This window comes from Camelus dromedarius, chromosome 18 (assembly GCF_036321535.1).
Source record: "Camelus dromedarius isolate mCamDro1 chromosome 18, mCamDro1.pat, whole genome shotgun sequence".
Taxonomy (NCBI): Eukaryota; Metazoa; Chordata; class Mammalia; order Artiodactyla; family Camelidae; genus Camelus; species Camelus dromedarius.
Genome location: NC_087453.1, coordinates 44293588 through 44316065, shown reverse-complemented (window position 1 = coordinate 44316065; position 22478 = coordinate 44293588). Strand labels below are relative to the sequence as shown.

General features: G+C 52.8%; 1 protein-coding gene across 2 annotated transcripts in view; it reads right to left on the bottom strand.

The window, feature by feature from the left end:
- SLC24A3 (solute carrier family 24 member 3) overlaps positions 1 to 22478 on the bottom strand; it is a 427850-nt gene that overhangs the window by 352249 nt on the left and 53123 nt on the right. For both annotated transcript variants that reach the window (XM_064475910.1, XM_064475911.1), the window contains exon 2: positions 13349 to 13477. In XM_064475910.1, coding sequence (XP_064331980.1) covers positions 13349 to 13477 — 129 coding nt within the window. The remainder of the gene's footprint in view (positions 1 to 13348; positions 13478 to 22478) is intronic.

The window sequence follows — 22478 nt, the reverse complement described above, 5'->3', positions numbered from 1 at the left end:
ACCGAGTCGCTGGAAAGGAGGAAGGAGGTGTTTGGCAATCGCTGTTGCTGCCCCACTGGCCTTCCCTCTCCTTAGCTCTCAGATGCACACTGGCCCCCTTCCAATGCCTCATGCCTGCCCTCCTTCCCCAGGGCGGTCTCTGCACACTTGCGTTGTTCCCCCTGTGGGAGGGCCAGGCCAGATGTGCTGGGCATCGCAGCCCCTGGGGACAGCCCGCCGCCGGTTACTGATGGAAGCTGGTGTATCCATACCCCAGCTCCCTCACCCCTGGGCAGGAGAACCCGCCAGCAAGGTGTCTTCCACACTGTCTTCCAGGTCATTAAGCCCACTGCCTGCAGCGGCAACTAGCTCATGACATCCCAGGCACTGGCTACCTGGCCTGCCCTCCCCTGTGTCACCTCCCCTGCTCCCAGGCGTTTCCCAGGCTCATCTCCCCAGCAAGCTACCTTCACCCACACCCTCATCTCAGCATCCACTTCTCAGGGAACCAAAACTGAGCCAAGATACTTGATGGTCACAGTAAGAAACTGATGATCGCCCAGAGTGCCACCACTGTGTCGTCATGTGTGCATCTCAAAGGCCCTACTCCAAGTAACTCATGAGCTGACGAGTAAACAAGGAACACAAAGAAACAAATGAACATCTATACCAACAAAGGCGTCTGCCAGGACAGAGCTGGTCTGGGAAAACACGGAGCCGGCCCCTTCCAAAGACACACGCGTGCGCGCGCGTGCACACACACACGCAAACACCACCACACACAGAGTTCCCACCTTAGTGCGGGCGGGTCCCCACTTCCCTAAGCAGGCATCTAGTTCCCAGTGCAGGTGCTTAGAGACAGAATGCCTTTCCCTCTCTGATGCTGTGTTTGTGACGAGAAGCGTGCCCAGCTCCGGTGGGGAAGAACGCCACACGGGCCACGGAAGCGGCTGCCACAGCACAAGGCGCATGGCTGTTTACTCAATGAATCAGACCATTTTCTACACCTTCACGGGTCTTCTTCTCCCACCTCTTGTTAAAACGGAATAACCGAACGTGCAGTGATGCATCTGGAGAGGTTATAAGGCTTCGAGGACAAGGGAAATAGCCCTGCCCCTCCCCCTCCCTGCTCCCCTCCCTCCTCCCCTCCCCCTTCCTCCCCTTCCCTTCCTCCAGGCACAAGGTTCCTGAGTCCAGTTCATGGTTCTGCTACAGAGGGAAGTGAGAGGGGACATTAGGGGTGAATGGCCCTGTCTATAACTAACCTTCTGTGGCCAACTGAAGCTCTTACTGATTTGCCAGACATTACCAAGGTCTCTTTGAAAGTTGACCTAAAATAAGTATCTAAGAAAAGTGACCAAACTGCACAAGGCCCTTTGTGTGTGGGTGTGGGTGCACAGTCAAGGATACATCTGCACACAAAAACATGGATGAATCTCAGAAGCAGCACGCTTCTGAAGGAGCCTTACATCAAAGAGCACACAGTGTATGACTCATGTACAGAAGGTTCCAGAACAGGCACAAACTAATCTATGGTGATAGAAATCAGAAGCGTGGCTGTGTAGGGGTGGGCTGAGCTGGAGATTCCCTCAAAGGGGCATGAGGGAACGTCCAGGAGTAATGGGATGTCCTGTATCTTGATGGAAGCTGGCACTGAGCACACGTTTGTCGGCACTCATGGATGGCACACTTAAGACCTGCACACGTCATTGTGTGTAAACGTTACCCCCAAAGAGGGGTAAATAAATCATAAACTCTAGTTAATGGCACGCATGCTGAACTATGTGAGACGGAGTGTCCTTACTTCTGCAAGTTACTCTGAAATCCGCTAAAAGAAAAGAGGATGGGCTGATGGAGGGGTACAGGGTGGGACAGATGATAGACATGTGGTAAGACCGACAGAGTGAAATGGAACTTATAGAACCTGGGGGCGCTCACCGTAAAAGTCTTCCAGCTTTTCTGCAAGTTTGCAAAGCTTCATAATACAGCGCTGGGGGGGGGGGGGGGGAAGTACCCAAAGGCAAGCTTCTTGAGACTGGAGGGGGAGAGAGGAAACGACACATAGCACTGTGTTGACACAGTGACAAGCACAGTGACACAGCACTGAAAAGACAGTAACTCTAGATTCATGGCGGCTGCGACTGAGAGACCGCGTTCCCCGGGAAACCACGGAGCAGGGCCACCAGGCACCACACTGTGTGCCCTGGACCCCACTGAAGGAAGCATCCTCTGGGAGCCACCAACACAAAATGATTCCTGCAAAGAGGCCGATGTTCTGCATGAAACTAGGGTCAGTGATAAAAACACCTGGCAGAGGGCCGGGTCCTGCTGTTACAACTTTCCTTCCTTTAAATTCAGTATTAAATTATAATTTAATTTAATAAATTGGTCTAGTATTTGCGGTTAAGGGGGTGCAGGCAGTGGGGAAACTTTCTGTTTCTGGAATCTGGAGAGACGGCTGCCCAGGGCACACGGAGCACCTCCCCCTGGATGAGCTGACTCACCGTGGGGAGAGAGGCGAGAACTGGGCACAGATCAAGTCCAGCTTCCCCACCTTCTCACGGCCCTTCTCCTCATCCTCCATCCGCTGGTATCCATCCTGGACACCCAAGCTGGCATACTCAGGCTTAAGACCAAGGTCCCCATTATCGCTGATTTTCCCCCGGACTTTGCCAGGGCAGTCAACAAGACTGCAGCGCAACGGGAGTCCCAGGCCCTGAGGGAGCGCCGCTGGGAGGTGCAGGCCGACACTGACAGGCCGCTCGCGCATACTTCGAAAATGAAGCCTCTCCCACGTGCCACCCAGGTGTTGTAACATTAGTACACGTGAGACGGATTTTACTCTCTGCCCACAGCAGAAGTCCCCATGCCCTCATCGGTGCATGAACAGTAACCAGTCTCCTGGTCACGGCCACCTGGGGCTGTGTGTGTGACAGCCCTGCGCGCGCGGCGGGTGTCCTCACAGCTGAGCACCTGCTGTGTGCTAAGTGCTTTCCATGCCTGATCCCAGGGGCTCTTCCGGCAGCCCTCTCTGTGCCATGAATCAGCCCCATTTCACAGGGGAGGAAACCAAGGCTGGGAGAGGTTCAATGACTGGTCCAGGGCCCAGAGCCCGTGGGCGTCAGAGCAGGACTCCTCTCCAGGTCTGTGGGACCCTGGGTCGCATCCCCAGTGCCACCCAGAAGTATTTTACTGCTGTAAAACGTGTGTGTCCCTTACCTTCTGTTTCTCTCAGTGACTCTGAGGCAAGGCAGGTACTCCCAGTGCCTAGGTAGCGACGGGGGTAACCAGTCCAGCCTGAGCCCCTGGACCCCAGCCCCACGCACGCTCCTTCCAGCGGGACCTGACCCACTGGTCTACAGCCTGGTCTCCTCCCCTCCCTAGCCCAGCATCTCCAGTTCCAACGGCGTGAGCCCTGCGAGCCCACTGCGGGCTCAGGGCTGGGGAGCCCGGGCTGGCCCTGTGCACTCAGCCTTGGCCGGGATGCACAAGCCGCTGGGCTGGGCTCACGTCCATTTTGTTCTGAGTCAGCTTCTAAAAAAGGCTGCTAATCTTTAATTCAGGGATTTTATTGTTCTATTATAGAAATTTCAGCCAAACGAATGGTTTGACGCTATATCAGGAAGCTCGGAAGCGCCAGTGTGATCGCCCAGACGTGCACTTACTTAACCTCACTCTCCAAGGTGGAACGGGAACCTTCATCCCAGGCCAGTCCCAGGGGATGCAAACTGGAGGGAGGCTGTTGGCCCATTGGTCTTGGGGAGCCCCCAGGGGGAGGAAGCAATAGGCCTGGCGTCTGATGCCCAAGTGTGTGGTCGGCGAGAACCACACACAGAGGGTTAACTCAGACATGGCCTCCCCACAGCCCTCGGCCACACTGGGAGCCTGTTTAAACAGTCTGAGGCCTGGCAGGCTTCTGTGAGCCTCTGGGGAGAGGGGCCAGGCCCTTCCCAGGCCTCCTCCTACACCCCAAAGCTCCCAGAGATGACCCCAGGCCTGAGACTGCCCAGGGCGGGATATGAGGGCCATGGGGAGAGGCCGTCAGCACCCCAAGGCTCTGCCCGCAGGCCCACAGCTCTGCCCCGGCTTCCAAGGAGGGAGGGAGTCAGGGAGGCGCACCGGGCAACCAACGGGGTCAGGGAGGCAGCTCAGATCCACTTACAGGACGAGTCAGAGACGTTCCCTCCCGACTCTCACAGACACACACTTTAAAATACAGCCAAGAGAAACTCCATCCTGGTGCTCCTCCGGGGAGAAATCTTAGAAAACCCAGGGACCCCTGAGAAGGGTTCTCAAAATGGGTGACAGTCCGTGTGGTGCACGAACGCTGCTGAGTGGCTGGGGCGCCCACCTCGTCCAGACCAAGACGGAGAGGACCATACCGAAGTGAGGCCAGGATTACCTTCGAGAGAGCAAACGGCTGGGTGGGTATGAGCGACACCAGCTTCAAATGTTTGCAATGTTTTATCTCTCAAATGAAATCTGAAGCAAATCAAACAAAATGTCCTATTTTAGTTCCGGGGTTAGTTCAATGATAAGCACCGTCTTATCCAATGGATTTTCTCATTATCAAAAGTAGTTCATGACAAAAAGTGTTTTCAAAAGCCACAAAGCAGTCTGAAGCCTACACAGTGACAGGTGCACATGGGAAATGAAACGTACTGTCCTGCCGCCACTGAACGGCTTGCAGCCAAAGGATCCAGGAAGCCATTCCCGACTGAGTCCCAAACTCCAGGATTTCTCCTGACCCTCATTAAAAACCGTATCCAGGGGCTGCCTGAACACCTAAACTTGAAAAAGAAAAAGTGACTGACGTCCTTCCTCTGTTTGTTCGTTGGTCTGTTTACCGAAGGGCAGGCCGAGGTGAGCGCTCCCTGGCTTGCAGACTCAGCTACCCGCCCCTCAGCCACCCTCCCAGGGCCAGCTGGCCAGAGCTGGCCAGGGCATGGAGGTGGTCTCAGGCCGGGGTCTCAGCCTGGGCTGCACCCTGGCATCCCCTGGGGGCTTTCCAACCACTGAGGTCTGGTTCGCAGGCCCAGAGGCCCTGGCTGTCCTGGCCTGGGGTGGGGCCTGGGCTGAAAAGTCTCCCCAGGGTTCCTCGCACCAGGGTGCACTCAACAAGCCCCTGGGAGCCCAAGAAACCCAGATGATTGGGCCCCCTTCCCAGAGCTTCTGACGGGCAGACCTCGGGTGGGGCCCAGGAACGGGCAGTCCTGACGAGCTCCTGGGGCTGCTGGCTGGTAGGTCCCACTTGGAGAACCGCAGCCCTGGGGCAACTGAGAGCACCTAGATGAGGGCAGAGCGGGTCTCTCCTGGGGACCCCGAAGTGCAGACGTGACTTAAGGCTGTCTCCACACACCAGCGAGGTGGGGGGACACAGCCCAGCCTTGTGGCCAGAGGCCAGAAGAGTTAAGAAATGCAAGTGCTGGTCCTCGCTCTACTGCAAACCAGAGGTGGACCCCAGAGATGCCCGTTCATGCCCCTGGACCTCAGTCCTGGCATCATCGGTGAGATGAGGTTACCTGTGGAATAAGACAAACCCTGAATGCGTGATTCAAGTAAAGAGTCCCCGGGGCACCGCAGGCATGATGCTGCTCCAGAAACAGCTGAGGAGCCGGGACCAGGCAGGAACGAAGCCCACGGGGCCAGAGACACGCCCAGGGCCACGTCCGCCCCTTGGACACAGGAAGAAGTAGCCATCAGTGTCACAGGGTGCAGGGGGGCCAGGAAGCAGCCGGGACCTGAGTCCACCCCATGGCGGGGTTCGCAGACCCCCCCATTCCATTGCCCACGGGCTCCCGGCTCACTACTATGGGGATGCCTGCAAGACCAGCTCGGGGACACTGTCCCCATGCGGTGCCAGCAGCCAGTCACACACAGGCGTCACCCTCTGTCCTGTGAGGACCACTGAGTAAACGCTCAGGCTTTGCAGGCACCGATGCTGCCTTTTTTCGAGCAAAAGCAGCCACGTGTGCACGTGCGCAGCTGTGTCCGCATAAAGCTTCATTTACAAGAAGAGTGGGCAGGCCAGCTGTGGCCGAGGGCCATGGTGTGCTGAGCCCTGGCCTGGAGGAAAACGCTTTGGCATCAATTATCCTAAGCTTCTTTCCACATTTCTGACTGTGAATTATCAATTCTTTAACTCAACGTGCCTTGGTCTCGGTCTAACTTACCAAGACCACTACTATTCTCGAACTTCAGGGTTTTTTTGTTCCCAGTACCAAGGGTGTTCTGATGAGCTAATGGATGTGAAAACACTCTGAGAAGTCTAGAGTTTTTCTGCAAATAGGCAGACCCACAAAAGCCTCACCATCTTTTACCCACGTTTCAGGAAGATTCCAGGCACCGTTCACTGGGTTAGCCTGCCTGGGCTGCTTTGAAAGAAGAGGGTTTAGAAGAATACCTCCATAAAAAAAGAAGTCCTAAAGGGACGTCAAAGCTGGAAGAAATGAACACCATCTGGCCCTTCCTCCTGGAGCCTGAGACTTTTAAACTCTTCATTACCACGAAGCAGAAAATCCTGCACCCGCTCGTCATCCTGTTTGTCTGCACAGAGACCTCTAAGGCCAGAAAACGGCATCAGTCGGAAGGCTCCCACTTCATCCCTCGATGCGTCTCCTTTGCGCAGCTGTAAGGATGCAGTGTTGCTGCTGAACTGCACCAAATAGCCTATCCATCCATCCTTAAAATGATCTCCATGGCCTCGCAGTGTCCTAATGGGCCCCCGAGTGGTAAAGTCCCGCATCAGTGCAGCCTCCGTGATCTCTGTGGTGACAAAGGGAACGCAGCCACGATTCATTAAGCACTGACTGACTGAGGTTTTGCGGTTTCACGGAGCTCACTTCGCTTCATGACTACCGCAACTCTGCAAAGCGGGCATCTTCATCTGCCTTTTACGGTGGAAATGGAGTTCACAGAGTTCAAGGGGCTCGCCCGACATCACAGAGGTCGAGAGCGATGGGACTGAGATTCAGATCTACTCTGGAACCCAAGCTCTTTCCACGTCATCGCCAATGACCTCATGTGTCCAGACAGTCATTACTTGTCCTACGCTCCTTCACTTGCAAAGAAAAGATGCAACTGGCAAACAGACACAACTGGGACGATGTCCACCTCACCTGTGATCCTCTCAAGGTGAAAAGAGAATCAAATGGTGTCACCTGACCAGGTGCGAATCGGGAAGACCCTAAGCCAGTCTCAGAAGACACAAGTTTTGGTTTTTATTTTTCTATAGAGAGAGTCTGCTGCTTTTGAAATAAGAGCAGCATAAAGGAAAGCTGAGATGTTTGGTTTTTCAGTAAGAAACAAGTTTGGGGGAAACCCTGCTTTCTCTTCTTCCAGGGCCCTGAGCTAACATCCATGTCCCAGCACCCCTTGCATTTAGAAATGGTCAAGTGACTGGGCCACACGGAGCACAAGCAGGAGTGAGGGTCTGGTCCAGAAAACTCAGCAAGGCTCAACCCTCCTCTCTCTCCCCTCAAACCAGAGAAGCACAGTGACCTTGGAAACCAAGCCTGGGGACAGGGAAGCCTCCAGATGGGAGACTCCAGAGTCCATGGACCACCTGCAGACCAGACCTTCACATGAAAAAGAAGCTCCTGAGTTAAACCCCCAAAGCTGAAGGACTTGCCTGTCACAGCAGCTGCTCTGACCCTAAGACAAAGAATCTGATGCAAATTGAAGAGCAGATCACAGTGAGTTTCTAACCTGGTCACTTAAGAATGTCAACAGCTACCATTTGAATCATTATGAAAATTTCAACCATAGAGAGAAGTTAGAGAAAGTTATGTGAGCTAGTTCTAGAAAGTGTACATTTTAAGACTTTTTAAAAAAAACAAAACCTTAGTTGCTTCCTAGGTTCAAATTCAGGGATAAAACACTGATCTGAAATCTGTCATTTCTAATATTTGGATATATTTGGTGAAATAAAACACAGTACTAAAATTAACTTCACCTGTTTCTCAAGTTTTGAAGGCAGCTACTAGGAATTTACAAATTACACCTGTAGCTTGCATTAAACCTCTACAGGACAGCGTTCCTCTCGATCATGGAAATGTCAGATTTTCCATAGAATTATCGATACGCATTGAGTACCCATGTGTGGCAGCTGGGGGCTCTGCTCTGCTCTGCTTCTGACAAGCCCTGTGACTTGGGGCAGGGCATTCATGCCCTTTGGATCTCATTTTTTTCATGTGAGACGTGAGAGATTCAGACCGTCCGTGCTTTGCAGCTTGGTCACGCCCAGCCCCGTGATGGTAAACCAGCTGACTCCAATGTTACTGGTCGAACTCAGAAACAGTAGGCCCCCGATACCCCTTTTATTCATGACCTGCACCTGGAACCAGTCTACCCTTGCCTGCCAGTCTGAGCCTGCTGGCCCCCAGTTCCTGTTCACGGTCCGCACTCAACCTTGCACTCACGCCGGGAGGTGACTTTTTTTTCTTTCTTTTTTTTTTTTTTTTTTTTACTGTTGGCACTGGGGATTGAACCTGGGACTGCATGCATGCTAAGCATGCACCCTAGCCCTGAGCTATACCCACCCGCCGTAGACTTACTCTCGTTCATCGCTTCTCTCGTCCAGACCTCTGACTTCCCTTCTCCGTGACAGCTCACATTTGACTCTTAGATAATGTCGTTTCTGGCCATTCCAGTAAAGACACCTCATGCAGGAAGCACTCCGGCTCAGTCCCACGGGGTCAGTGCCCACCAGCCTCTCCTCTGTCCTGCAGCTCAGGCTCAGGGTGGCTTCCCCATCCCCAGAGGCCTCAGACCCCACAAGCCGGGCAGCGGGAGGGAGCTGAGCCCTTTATCAGAAGAAAATGCAGTGATCTCAGAGCGAAGCCCACGTCAAAGGTTATCACTTTAAACAGCTTCCTTCTTCCAAAGTTTATTTGAAAGGCGCACTCTGAGGAAAAGCTCATTTCCTTAAACCATCAAAGAACTAAAAACCAAGATGATAGATGTTTTTTTCTTTTTTTTCCCCTTGAGACAGCCTGCGAAGTGTCTAAACAAAATTCTGCCAAGTGTACAAATAAATATTACAAAGAATTCATTTCTGCTAGTTGTCAACCACCCTCAGTATTACATTTAGCTAACTTAATTTTCCGTGGATCAAATTTATTCAACGTTAAATTTCTCTTAATAGGTCATCTGAGTAAACACTTGCAAGTGTTATTTGCCAAAAGACCGGATTTCCAGCTCCAGATGAAATCAACAGTGTCAGGCTAAGAAAACAACCTTAAACGTTCACGGAGGGTGGGACAATTGCAGAAAAATGAGAGCCCGAAGCTCAACCTTTTTCACACAGATCAAGAGGAAAAAATTACAAATTTTCACCAAAATTGTGTCTTTGAGGGACCAAGGAAGAATACCATTAAAAAAAATCCCCCCCAAATCCAACATGGCTTTAAAGTGGCAGCGGTCACGTGAAGAGCGCACCATCTCCAGGCTGCATGCTCACCGAGACAGCCCTGCCACCTTGTAACAGACATCCTGCATCTGGGTCCTTCCCCAGGCAATGGACGCTCCGGGCTCCAGGTCTTCAAAGAGAGGCTGCGGGGAGGAAGATGGAGGAGGGGAGGACGGGGTGGAGGAGGAGAGGAAAATGCATGGGGGCAGGGAGTAAAAGGGAGGTCGAGGTATGACAAGGAATTCTGCCGGGAAGTGGAGCTGGGAGTCTTGGGGTGGAAGATTCTGTGAACCCCTGTTCCTAACACTGCTTAGAATGATCGCACGTGTGCAGTGGGAGGGACAGAGGGACAGCTGAGTTCCAGGTCTGTTTCACAGGTGAGGAAATGGAGAAGCCAAGCAGCCGCACCCCCGATCAGAGACACAACCAGAATGGAGCTCACTCCATCCCCAGGCTCCACACCTACTGGCCTTACTCTAACGGCGGCCAGAGCCAGGGGTTCTGAGGACACAGTCTGAGAAGCCCTGTGACGTCACAAGTAGCACGAGGCATTCTTTAGGACAAGAGCCAGACTCACTCCTGCCTGTGACCCTGACAGCATCACTCACAGGCCATGGCCCACGCCGGCCCTGAGACGAGCAGCCCCCAGTGCACAGAGGGAACCCTGCCGCCACCCTCGTGAGCAGGACGCCTCACCGACGGGAAGGAGGCCAGTCCCGCAGGCCCGCGGCTCACCTCCTGGGCCTGCACGGAAGACTCCCGGGAGCAGAGCCCCACCCCGAGCCAGCACGAGCGCGACCCGCCACGCCCCGGCCGCTCCGACCTCGCCCGGAAGCTGCCAACGTCCTGTTGCGGGGCCACGCTGGCCTAAGCCGGGGACCCCTCACCCCACGGAACGTTCCAGGCAGAGAAGACGGGTACATTCCACTTTAATTCTAAACCAGGACCTTCTGAGGGCTCTGGCTCCCACCTTTTCTCATGAAGCATCCGTTCCGTTTGGCCTGAGAAGCAGACCCCCGACAGCTTTCTGGAAAGGGCACCGAGGCAGCGGGGGTCACATGCTTGGCGGCAGCGTTTTGACCACGTTCTTGGAGAAACACACGACTGGTCAGAGGCCCCCCGCTCAGCACCACGGCGAGGTCTTCAGCGCTGATCTGTGTGAGACGTCGATGCGCGAGCCTCTCTGCCCAGCCGGCCACCTGCTCGGACCTGGGCCGCCCGAGGAAGTGGCCTGTTGACTGAACCAGACGGGCCGCATCTGCCCATTCGTGAGGGGAGGGGCTGGGGAACACAGCGACCCACCGGGGATGGAGGGACGGGTGCCCCCAGCAGACAGTGGGGAATTCATGGGTGAGGTCCTACTGTGGACCCACCATCTGCCACCTGGCGGGGCATGCCTGATTACATCACCAACAACCCTCACAGCCGTTGTGAAAGGTCAGAAAGGTTATCTCAGTCTCACAGAGAAGCACACAGCGGCTTAGAGAACCTGAGGCATTTTCCCCACAGCTTCTGAGCTGGGATTCCAACCCTGGTGAGCGTGGCCCAAAGACCCAGGTGAGAGATGGGGCTCTTGGATTTACACTCCACTCTGTATCTCTGCGATGCTCACAGCCGAGCTGGGAGGACGAGAGATGTGTCCAAAGACAGATGGGAGTTCTCGACCAGCCTGTCCAACAGGCCTTTCTGTGATGATGGAAACATCTGTGACCCGTACCGCCCAGTATGGCAGCCACGAACCACCTGCCACAGTTGGGCATTTGATGTGTGTCTAGGGCAACTGAGGATCTGAGTTTTTTAACTCTACGGAATTTAAATTAATTTAAATTTAAGTGGCCACTGAATGTCCATTTTATACCAAAAACATTCAGAAAACAGAATGGCCACAGCAGGCTTCATGCAGGACGGAGGCTCTGGGCAGGCCCCTGGCATGCTGGGATCTTGCTTCAAGCACAACCCTCTTCCCTGTAGGACTGGTCTGGAGTCAAGGGCCCCAGAAATCAAGCCTGGAGCCCGCAGTCCACCAACGAGGAGATCAAGACGGCCCCTCCTGCATCCCTGCTCTTCCCAGACCCGCTCTGCGAGAAGAGCTCTTGTCTGCTCCTCCTGGAGCCTTCCTCTCCTCCCCTCCCTGGGCCCGCCCTGCCAACACCAGCAGGTTCTGGGCTTGAGATTCCGTTAAAAACCTGGACATCTTCTGTTCTACTTGTGAGCTCAGTCATTCCTCTCTTGCAACAACTTTTAATGTGCTTTATTCTTTCACACCTGTCACTCTGAGAAAGGCATTTCTTGATACAGTGAGCAATGCCACTCACAGAGAGACTGCACCACCCCCTCCAAAACACAGTCCCAAACTACAGGGAACAGAAGCTCTGCATCACCACTGGCCCTGCGCGTGGCCGGACCCAGCATCCTGGAGGTGGGCACTGTCTCGGGTCTGACTCCTTTCTCTGCCACCCAAGGCAGTGACTAGGCTCCTTGCTACTGGTTCTCCTGTCTCCTGACATCCCAGTCACCATCCGCTTACTCGTTGTAGAAAGATATTGAAAAATCTTATCAGACCAGATCGGCAAACCGGGTTCTTGGCACAGCGATGACCCACACCACCCCTGCCATGCCCATTCAGCCCGCCCTCAACCCATGCCCATCACTCAGAGTACATGGGGTTCCGTCCACACAGTGGGAAACCTTCGTGCCCACTTCCACTCCAAGCTCACGTAGCTGCCATGTGCTTCACTAACATTCAAGAGTGTTCCTTCAGAGCATTCAATAACAGCCACAGGAAGCCTTGAATCCTCTAGCGTAAGGAATGCAAATTAGGTAGGGCTGTAGGTTGGTTTCTTTTTGGGAGGAGGGTAGCCTCTGTTTAATCCTTTCCAGCTGTGGAAAAGGGAACCTCTCTCCACCATCCTTCAAAAAGAGCAGACACATGACTTCACCCCCTGTACTCTGAGCTCTAAGGTTCTTTGGGCTGCAGTGAAGATGGTGTATGTCCTTCCAGGATGACACTCAGAATGAGAGCAGCCACTGGATGTGGCATCCTGGTGTGGTTGAGCTCCCTAGCCCTTAAATGGGGCACATGTGAGGCCCAAGACCCCACCAGGCCAGGAAGGCAGGCCCCCGAGATCTGAGAACTCCACATCATGGTTGACAACGTGGCCACAGGCCTGGTCAATCTCACACCCTGTCTTTGTGCGCTAAGAATGGTTTTTAAATATTTAAAGGATTATAAAAAAATATTTTTAAATATACTATAGACACAGCATAGGATCTGAAAAGCCTAAAATATTTACTGTCTGGCCATTCCGGGGACAAGTCTGCTATGCGGACACCTGGTCTAAGCTAGCAGGTCCTCACCAGTCCACAGGGTCTTGGCATTTCCTGGGATTTGGTTGAGCTTGAAATCTGATCATTCCAAGCTCTCTTCGTCCCCTTGTTAGTTCTCCCTCTAAGTTCAGTAATATTATAGATAAACTGTTCTGAGGAAAGGCGTAATAGATATCAGATACAACAGCTGATAAATAAATATTCGCTTCTCCCTAGAAGACCAGCATCGCAGGTGAGGATCTGGTCCAACGCCTGTGCCTTTCCTGTGACAGAAAGAAGGCTCCCAGTTCAAAACCACCGAGAGAGGATTCCAGGCACCAGAGCAAAGGCGGCTGCAGAACATCCCCACCCACCTCTCCAGACCGTTTCCCACTCGATGGCACCAGTGTCCACATCTGGTATTTTGACTTACCTTTTCCCCAGCCGCCTTAGGAAAAGAACGCAGAGGTGGAAACACACCCGAATCGCCCCCTGGGAGTTGGCCCTGGCATTTCTGAGACACCTGCCCCTAAATGTTCCCTCTGGATTAGAACTCAAAAGACACAGCATTCAGCTCCTCCTCCTCTACTACAGACAGAACGGCGGCCCCGCCCCCGGCGCGAAGCCCCGCCCCCCGTGCTGCCGTCTTCTTACCTGGTTCAGTGCAATTCTTGCTGCTCCGCAGCCCAGCATCTTCCGAAGTCAGCGTGTCGTTCACCTGCAGTAACTTCCTGCCCACCGTCCACTGTCTGTCCTGCCCTATGAGGTCCATGAAGTCGAGGTCTGGGGAGAAAGAGATGACAGCTGCACGTCAGTAACAGCTGAGTTAGCCCTTCCCAGCACTGGGGGGCCAGGGCCTTCACCGCCGTCACGTGCCCAGCCCTGCTGACACCCCCTAAACCTCTTGCCGCTTCCATTCACTAGCCCACCTCTAACTCCTGAGGACGTCCCCCGGCTGCTGGGTCCTCCTGGGCCCCACAGCAGCAGCCCTCAGCCAAGGATGGGCAGGAAGTGGGGTGTAAACTCCTCTCCCTCCAGCGGGGTGACTCTGAGCTGGATTCCAGCTTTCTCCACTGGGATTACACCCCACTTGTCTACAGGGTGACTCTCCTGCTAAAACACACTTTATTGGCCCCTGTCCTTCCCCGTCTTAATCCCCTGCTCCCAAGAACATGCTGAGAAATGTTTAACAACCAACTCTCCAGGGGAAAAAGTCCTAGTTTGTAGCCACTGGCCATTATCCATGGTGGAAATATTTCCATCATGTCCAATCTCAAGCTACCAATGTGACCTCACTGAACACGGATTTGGGAAGAGATGGACACAGGCAGGTCCACTAAGTTGGTATAACTGACTCCAGCCCAGCAGCAGCTGATCCCCTACCAGTACTGCCTGGAACCACCTCCAAATAAACCACCTGTCACTGAACACCTGCTCAGGACCTGCTGCTCAGGAGCTGCTGCTTGGGAGCTGTCCAAGCTAAGAATGAGGAAAAAGCAGATCACTAAATGCGTGACAAGGACTGTAACAGTGCGGAGGGCTCTGGTTGAAGTGATGGTAGGGATGGAAGCGCTGGGAGAAGGGGCAGAGATGGAGGACGTGGTGCCTTCTGCTTCGGACATGTTGAGTCTGAAGTGTCCGTGACCGTGGAAAGAGAGGTGTGCTGCCTGTGTGAATGCGGTGGAGACACCTCAGTGCAGACAGCGAAGCTACAGGGAACACCAGGAGAATCAGAAGCAGACAGCGGAGAGTAGAAGACATGGAGGGATGGGGTTTCCGAAGGAGAAAGGAATGGAAGAAGAAATCATGGGAAACTCAACACTTCTTCAGAGAGCAAGCAGAGTAAAAGAATTCGGCAAAGGGTCGTGAAAGGCAGAAAAAGAGCCAGAGAAGGTAAACAGAAAGGGAATTTCAAAACGGAAAGAGTGGCCAATGGCCTTGAGCACTGTGGACAAATCACATGATACAAAAGCAAAGAAACAACAGAGCAGGACATCTGAGCCACTGGGAGGGGGAAACAGGGAGCAAAGATGGATCTTTCCAGTAGCTTGGAACTCAAGAAAGATGTGACATGAAGCTTTGGCTAACTCTCGAGTGTCCAGAGTTGCTGTGGTCACAAAATGGCTCTAAGGACAAGACAAGGGTCCAATTCGTGAGCCCAGCGGCCTTCACCAAAGGCCAGAGGGCGCGCCCCACCCAGTCACTTCAACACAGTGTTTTGAAACGGTCCATGAAGAGCTGAATATCTCCAGACCCGATCCTTCATTTCCATGGTGATCTTAGTTTCCCAAACGATGTCACTTTCATCATGCAATTCGAACCTTGTGACACTGCTCAGGAAAGAAAGAGGGAGCCTGGACATTGTCTACTTTGTCCACTGCTGTCTTTCCAATACCTAACCACTGCTGGCTCAGAGTAGGTTCTCAGTACGTACGTGTCAAAATGACTATTCCCACTTTGTGGATGGACAAAGAAAGACTCAGGGAAGTTTCTGGAAATCACAGTGTTTGTAGGCATCCCAGGTGAGCCAACAGGACACGTGTGACATCAGCAGCTCCTGCACTGAGGTCTTCCCCAGGTGGAACCTGCTCCCAAGGTAAAGTTATCAAGTAGCTGATTACAACTTTCACACATTAGCCAGGACAGCCCCTAGGTTTAGTCTCAAAAAAAGTGTATAATGTGGAGCCTAACTAGAAGAAACAATAACTTAAGACTCTGAAATACAAAAACCTACAAGGTAGTCGTGTTTATCAGTTTAACTGTAATTATGAGGATAATACCAAAGATATTTCGAGACTAAAGCAAGGCGTTTGTATAGTGTGGTTCACCTGAATGGCTAATTCTTAGGAGTAAGAATGGTGACAAGCAGAGGAAAACACTTGCAAAAACTCACAAAGAATAAGGTCGGTGGCCTTAAAATTCAACACGCAGACCTATAATGTGACTAGGAGACCATATTATCATAAAGGATCTAAAAGCGTGCAGAATGACATCCCGTTTGTCTCAGGCTGTTTCCGCCAGAAGCATCCCCTGAGGACAAGGATTTGAGCACAGGAGGTTTACATTGGGGGGGAGGGGGAAGCACCCGTGGGGGAACAGGGAAATGGGACAGGGCAGAGGAGCCAGCCAACGGAGGTGCGTTTTCAAGTCAGTTGCTAAAATGAGGAAACTAGAGCTTGACCCCTCTGGAAAGCTGTGGGGGCAAGTGTAGACATGCAACTCAGACACCCAAGGGGTGAGGGAGCTTGGGTATTTATCCACCTGCTCCTGGCCTGCCAATGGTTGAATGAAGGCTGTTCCCAGGGGGCATTAATCCCCTGGCACTTCCAATCTGCCACTTGGGTGTCTAAGGGGGGGTCTGGTACCCAGAAAAAGGCTTTAGACAGTGAGACGCAGGTGCTAGAATTTGGACGGTGCCAGTGTGCTCTGAAGAGGTCAGAACAAAGTGATGTGGGCAGCACACCAGCGGCATCTTCCAGCCTACATGAGACCAACAGACTGGCTATTCTGCTGTTCTCATGATTTGGGTCAAAGGAAAGTGTTCTGTGGCACTGCAATCCTAACATTCAGGAAAATTCCAAAGATTTACGAAGAAGCAGGAGTGTCCCGTCCAGTGACTTCCAAAGTTCTTTCTTAGGCCAAGTTTCCATGGTTTTGTAATTCTGAGAGGAAAGCTGATACCAATTAAGAGATATAAAAAGAAAGCCAACTATTGTAGCAGAAAATTAGAGGATTTTTTTTTAACATAACGACTCAGCGTCCTCAGGAGTTAGAGACCATGAAGGCAGCACCTCTGGATTCCAAAACCTACAAACGTTTATCTCAGCAAAAATATGTGTGACCACTGACCACTGGTGCACAGACACAGAGACCAGAGTCCGAAAAATCAGGGCGATAAAAGCAAAGCACTGTGTTCACTTCCCGCCGAGACCCCAGCATGACAATATCATACCCGTTTTATCTGTCCTCACAAAACTGCTGGGAAGGTAGGAAGGGGCAGTTGGTTCCCGGGTCGCCTTACCTTTAGAGTAAATTAGTCCGAGTAGAAGTGATCTGCCTCAACTCAGAGCCACCCCACGGCCACATCAACCACCAGCTCCGTCAACACAGCTGCCACCTATTGAGTGTCTATTATGCGCAAGGAACTTTCCGTTCTTTACTAAGAGTCAGTCTTAACAACAGTCTTGTTTTGACCTACTAACTCCATTTGCAAATTAAGAAACCAAAGCACAAAGAGGTTAAAAGGCTTGTCCAAGGACACACAGCAAGCAAAGAGGAGGAGAATGGAGATTTGAACCCATGTCTGATGACCGCCCAACGCCACATTCTTGGTGGATCCCTGGAGAGGGTGAAACCCATCTGGCTGTATTTCTCAGCTTTTAGCAAGACAGATCGACAATGCAGCCTGCACTTCATAACAGGCTGGGGCAAACGCAGTCTCGCTGGACCTATTTCCCCCAGAAACTACCAGAAACAGTGGGGAGGAAGGAGCATCACCCCACGAAAGCATCACAAACAGAAGGAAATGGTTCTAAAGCCCCACTGGATGCACAATGCTCTGCTCAGGGTGCATTTCTTAGAGACTCGGCCGGTCCCTTAGTCATGACCTGGAGGGTTAGAGTCTTGGGTGTCGGCGGGGTTGGGGAGGGCAGTGGGGAAGGCAGAGGGGATTCAGAGAGGGGCCCACCGCTCTCCCTCCCTCCCTCCCTCCCTCCTGGCCTCCCTGGACTCTGCTCGGCAGGGTCTGCCCCGCGACTGCACTTGAGCAATGTCAATAAAAACACTTGGCCCCAGTCCACCGGGTCTGAGCCCTGGAAGTTGCATGTCGGCCCAATCAGTCAGGGAGGGGGTGGGGGGCGTGAAGAGGGAGGCAGCAGTCTGACATGTCACATGTCCCCAGCAGGGCAGCAGGTATGAGTGCAGGCTCTGAGAAGGGGGACAGGAGTGGACCATGGGGACAGCGTGGGGCACTGGCTGGAAGGAGAGGAAGTCCTCAACTCGAGACTCAAGCCACTTGCTCGAAGGAAGGAAAGCGTGCAGGCCGGGTGCCAAGTTTCCATTACAGAGCCGTGCACGGGCCCTCTCCCGCTCTCCTCTCTGCCTCCGTCTCTGTTTCCCCTTCTTCCTCCCTGTGACTGGGGCTTGGAAAGCCCAAGGATTTCTGACACCCAGAGTGGATTTCCTCAGGTGTCCTAGGTCCCAACTTCACCCCAAGCCTAACACGCTTTCTCCAATGTGCACGCTCGTCCCACAGGGCTCCCCCATCCCACATGCTGGTCCCAGGCCGAGCGGAGAGCGGGCCTCTCTGCCCGCGGAGGAGCAGAGGGCGTCTGCCTCCTTCAGGCGCGTGCACAGGCAGCAGGGGCGGGTCCAGCAGCGTCAGAACTGTCTTGCGAGCCCCTCGCCCGACTGCCAAGCGGCCTTCCCGCGCCATCTCACTCCACCCTCTCCCCGGGAGTTTGGACCATTTCACTGCCGCTGCTGACGGGGTTAAGCAGCGAGCCGGGACTCAGGCCCAGATCTGACTCCAAAGCCCAGGTGTGCGTGTTCTGCTCATGCCCGAGCTCGGGGAGCCCAGGGGAAGCGGCCTCCTGCGGTCAGCAGGCTCCGTTTGGGAGGCTGTGCTAACTCCCCTCTCCCCAAGAACTGGAACACGTCATTTCTTCTTTAAAACTGGGATGGAGAAAGCCCCCGGTGGATCAGAGCAGCAGGTGGGGACACTGAGTCCTGGAGTGCCTAAGGCAACACTGAAGACAGAACGTCCAGAAAAGTCAGCGAGGAGAACAAGAGACAGAGCCCGTGGCTGCACGGCCGGCTGCGGCCCTCGGGCCGGCCCAGCGCCGCTCTGCTGGGCTATAAACACCCCGCCCTGCAGTTTACACAGCTGTCTCCACTCTGGGAGCCCGGGGTCCTCACCCGGGGTTGGAGGGCGGGTTTGCATAAGCCTGCAGCCCGCAGACGCCTTCTGCAGACTCGGGGAGCCATTCCTCCAGCCCCCTCTCCAGCTAGCCCCCTCCCCGCCGCCCCTCCCTCCCTCCCAAGCCCTGGCTCTCACCCTCTGTGGGTGAACAGGGGAGGATGGAGGGGCCGGCTTCTGCACGTACAGCTTCACGCGGATTTTCCAGCTAGAAAGGAGCGTGGCTCTGCATGGCTCCTTGGAAAGGAGTTCGGACCATGGACAGGTTGTGAGCTCTCCAGACCCACCGTGAGAGGAAGAAGCCAGAGACTGGCTGGAGCACGGATTCACTCCAGCGCCTCAGAGCTTCCAGAAAGCCAGAGCAGGGCAGATCCGGAGAACTCGGAGCTGGGGGAGGCCACAGACTCCGTTTAACCATCTCCTCTCTCGGGCCGGCCGCACTCCCTGTCCGGCAGGCCAGCAAGTCCTCCCCTGTGCGCGCAGGTGGAGCCACAGGTGCTGCTCGCACGCTGCACTTAAACCGTAGCCCAGTGTCAGGGCACCACACCTTTCCAAGAGGAAAACCAGTGCAAAGTTGACGTTTGTCTGTCCCTCCGATGGGCCTCCCTTTCACTCAGAGGGGAAAAGGGGTACAGTAACCACCCCAGCACCTGCCCCAGCGACGCCGGTGCTTCTGGCAATGCAGCGCCCATCCTCTGCAGGGCTCCTGCACAGCGCAGCAAGGGCATCTCCTGGGGGCGGGTGGAGCTGGAATCTGCCTGGGGCACAGCAGAGTCCGAGCTGCTGCTCCCAGGCCCCAGGGGCCATCCTCCAAACACGAGACACAGAAGGAGGCTGCAGGGTGTAGGGAAATGGTCCCAGCCCAGCGTTGCTGGGGCCCTGATGGGGAAAGGGAGTGGGCTGCTGGGCTCTGGCCTGTGCTGGGCGATGGGTGCTGGTCACCGTGTCCTGCATCCACGGAGGCACATCCCGTTACTAGTCCCCGTGCAAACCCACGCACAGGATGGGGCGGGAAGGCCCAGCCATCTCTCTGTTCCCCACCAAGTCTGGACTGCTGCTCAGCCCTCCCTTCCCTCTGGATCCCGGCCCCTCCCAGCCCAGCCCGCACACCCTCCCTGGGACACAGAGGCTGGCCGAGGCCCTCCACTGTGACCCTGGGTGCAAGGGCTGCCCAAATCACCCAGCCCAGAGGCCTAAGCCAAGAGTTTGAACTGATTTGGGGTTAAGTTTAAATGAGAGGCCTGGGAATTTTAGTGGCAAGCCTAAAACAGCATCCAGCAGTTCAAGGATCCCGACAAAACTGTCTGCATTATAGTCTTGCTGCTCAAAGTGTGGTCTCTGGACCAGCCCCAACAGCATCCCCTGGGAGCTTGTCAGAAATGCAGAATCCAGGGCCCAGCCCAGGCCCCCCCGTGAGACTCTGCATTTAAACAGGCGACTAGTGTGTGCTCTCAGGTCTCAGCAGCTCTGCGGCTGGCGCAGTGCTCAGTTGTTCACTGTGTGCCTTCAGGTTCCCAGGACAGCGGACAAAGCTCTGCTTGATCTCTCCACCTTTAAGTCCCAAATGCGGAGACCCCTCCTCATCCCCAAGCACTGGAGAGGCCCCTTGCTGGGCACAAGCCCCTGTGGGACACATACTTGGGCAGCTACAGTGCCATCTGGCCGCCCTGAGACGCTTCCGCCCTGAGACAGTGTCTCTCGTGGCTGCCATACCGCCTCCCCTTTCAAATTCCCTTGAAAGGCTTGAGAAGAGCAGGTCTAAGTTCAAAGCTTTCTCTTTTCTTGAATTTTATTCCTTTTTTTTTTTTTTAATGGAGGTACCGGGGATTGAACCCAGGACCTCGTGCATGCTAAGCATGAGCTCTACCACTTGAGCTACACCCACCCCAAGAGCCCTTTTCACTGCAGCTCCATCTTTCTTCCCTGCCCCACTAACTAAAGCAAAAGAGTGTGTCCCAAGGACCCCAGGGGCTGGGCTTCTGCTCACAGGACGTTGCCATCTTGGGACTCTAGTGCCAGATCTGTCACTAGCTTTGGGCCCTTGGAGAAGCTGGATCGCTTTAACTCAGTTGATGCATCTGAAAACTGAAAGGCTTCAATAATCTGACCTCTAACATCCCTTGAGCTGGGGTTTCTAAAAACCTAGCTGTGCATCCCGGGAGGACAGGCTACCTGCCTTGCTGAAGAGTGAGAAGAAAACATTAAAACCTCCACGTCTGTATCGCATGCCAATCTGAAAATAATAAAAGCACATATTTACTTAATAGTTAAAACGCAGATTGACAGTAGCACACCCACTGAGTCCACATGCCAGCGTATCCCATAATTAACATAGCAGAAGGGCACTGTCACCCAGGGCAGGCGAGGGGCCCGAAGGCAGAGTGTAGGACGGACATGGAGTCCTTCCTCGCTCGCTTGCTCTCAGCATATCCAGGACAGCGGCCTTTGCAAGCGCTCAGTGAGGCAGATAGGCAGATAACATGTGAGACCATAAAGTCTTCACACTACTTGAAATGTGAAGGGAACATGATCAAGAAATCTTTTTATACCACACAGATGTTCACTGACTATCGTTTGGCAAAGAATTCTTTTAAACTGTTGATCTTAAAGATAAGTTGTGCATTTCTCTCTTACAAAACAACCGCTACAAATATGCCAAACTTTTCTGATCAGAAGACATGGCCAACAGCTAAGTATGCACCTAGCAAATCTCAGAAAACACACACACACACGCACACACGCACATGTGCACACACCCTTCAAGGTGACATTTTAACAACCAGGTGAAAAAGAACCTACTTTCCTAAAAAAATGGGTTCTGTGGACAGAGCATTTTGAAAACAAATAGCAAGAAGTTGTGTTGCCCTCCAAAAAGGATAAAAATCAAGAGAGTCAAAAACAATTCTATTTTCCACCTTAAAGCCTGGAAGCAGAATTAGGTGACCTGATTTAAAACATTCCACACGAAGAGTTTCAATGAGTTTTGACCCCACTTATTAACAATTTATAAATCAATACCTTCTAAAAAGTAGCATGATCGATTGACTGAAACCAGAAAAAAATAGGAAGATGTTAACAAAAGTCTTTGCATAATTGGTGGATGAAATTGAAAACACAACATCTTGATTTAGCAGGTGTGGCCTATGTGGCTTCTGTTCCATTTGGACCTAAGTATCTTGGTGAATTAGCTATTTCGGTTGGGACAGCCGCCACACATCAATATTAAACTGAACCTTAGCTGTATCTCAAAGTATGGAACTATTATTGTCAAAAATGATTTAAATATGCTCAGTCGTGTCATCCTCCATAAAATAGTACTCATATGCAAATGAACTTATTTACAAAACAGAAACAGACTTACAGACATAGTAAACAAACTTCTGGTTACCAAAGGGGAAAAGTGGAGGGGAGGGATAAATTAGGAGTTTGGGATTAACATATACACACTATATATAAAGCAGACAACCAACAGGGACCTACTGTACAGCACAGGGAACTACACTCAACATCTTGTAATAACCTATAATGGAAAAGAATCGGAAAAAGAATAGATACATATGGATGTACGACTAAATCCCTTTGCTGTACACCTGAAACTAACACAACATTGGAAATCAACTGTACTTCAATCAAAAAGTACTCATAGACCATAACACTATTAATAATTATAATACTTTAAAAATATTGAAGTGTTTTGCTCTATTAATAAAATAACTATTTTAAATGGTTTATTTCATCTTTATTTTCCTCCTGTTAACTTTGTGTTTCTTGGTATATAAAAATCAGGGGTGGATCCAGGTTTTGTGGGGCCTGAAGCTTATGTAATGTTGGGGGTCCCTCTTCTAAACAGAAAAATTTACAAATACA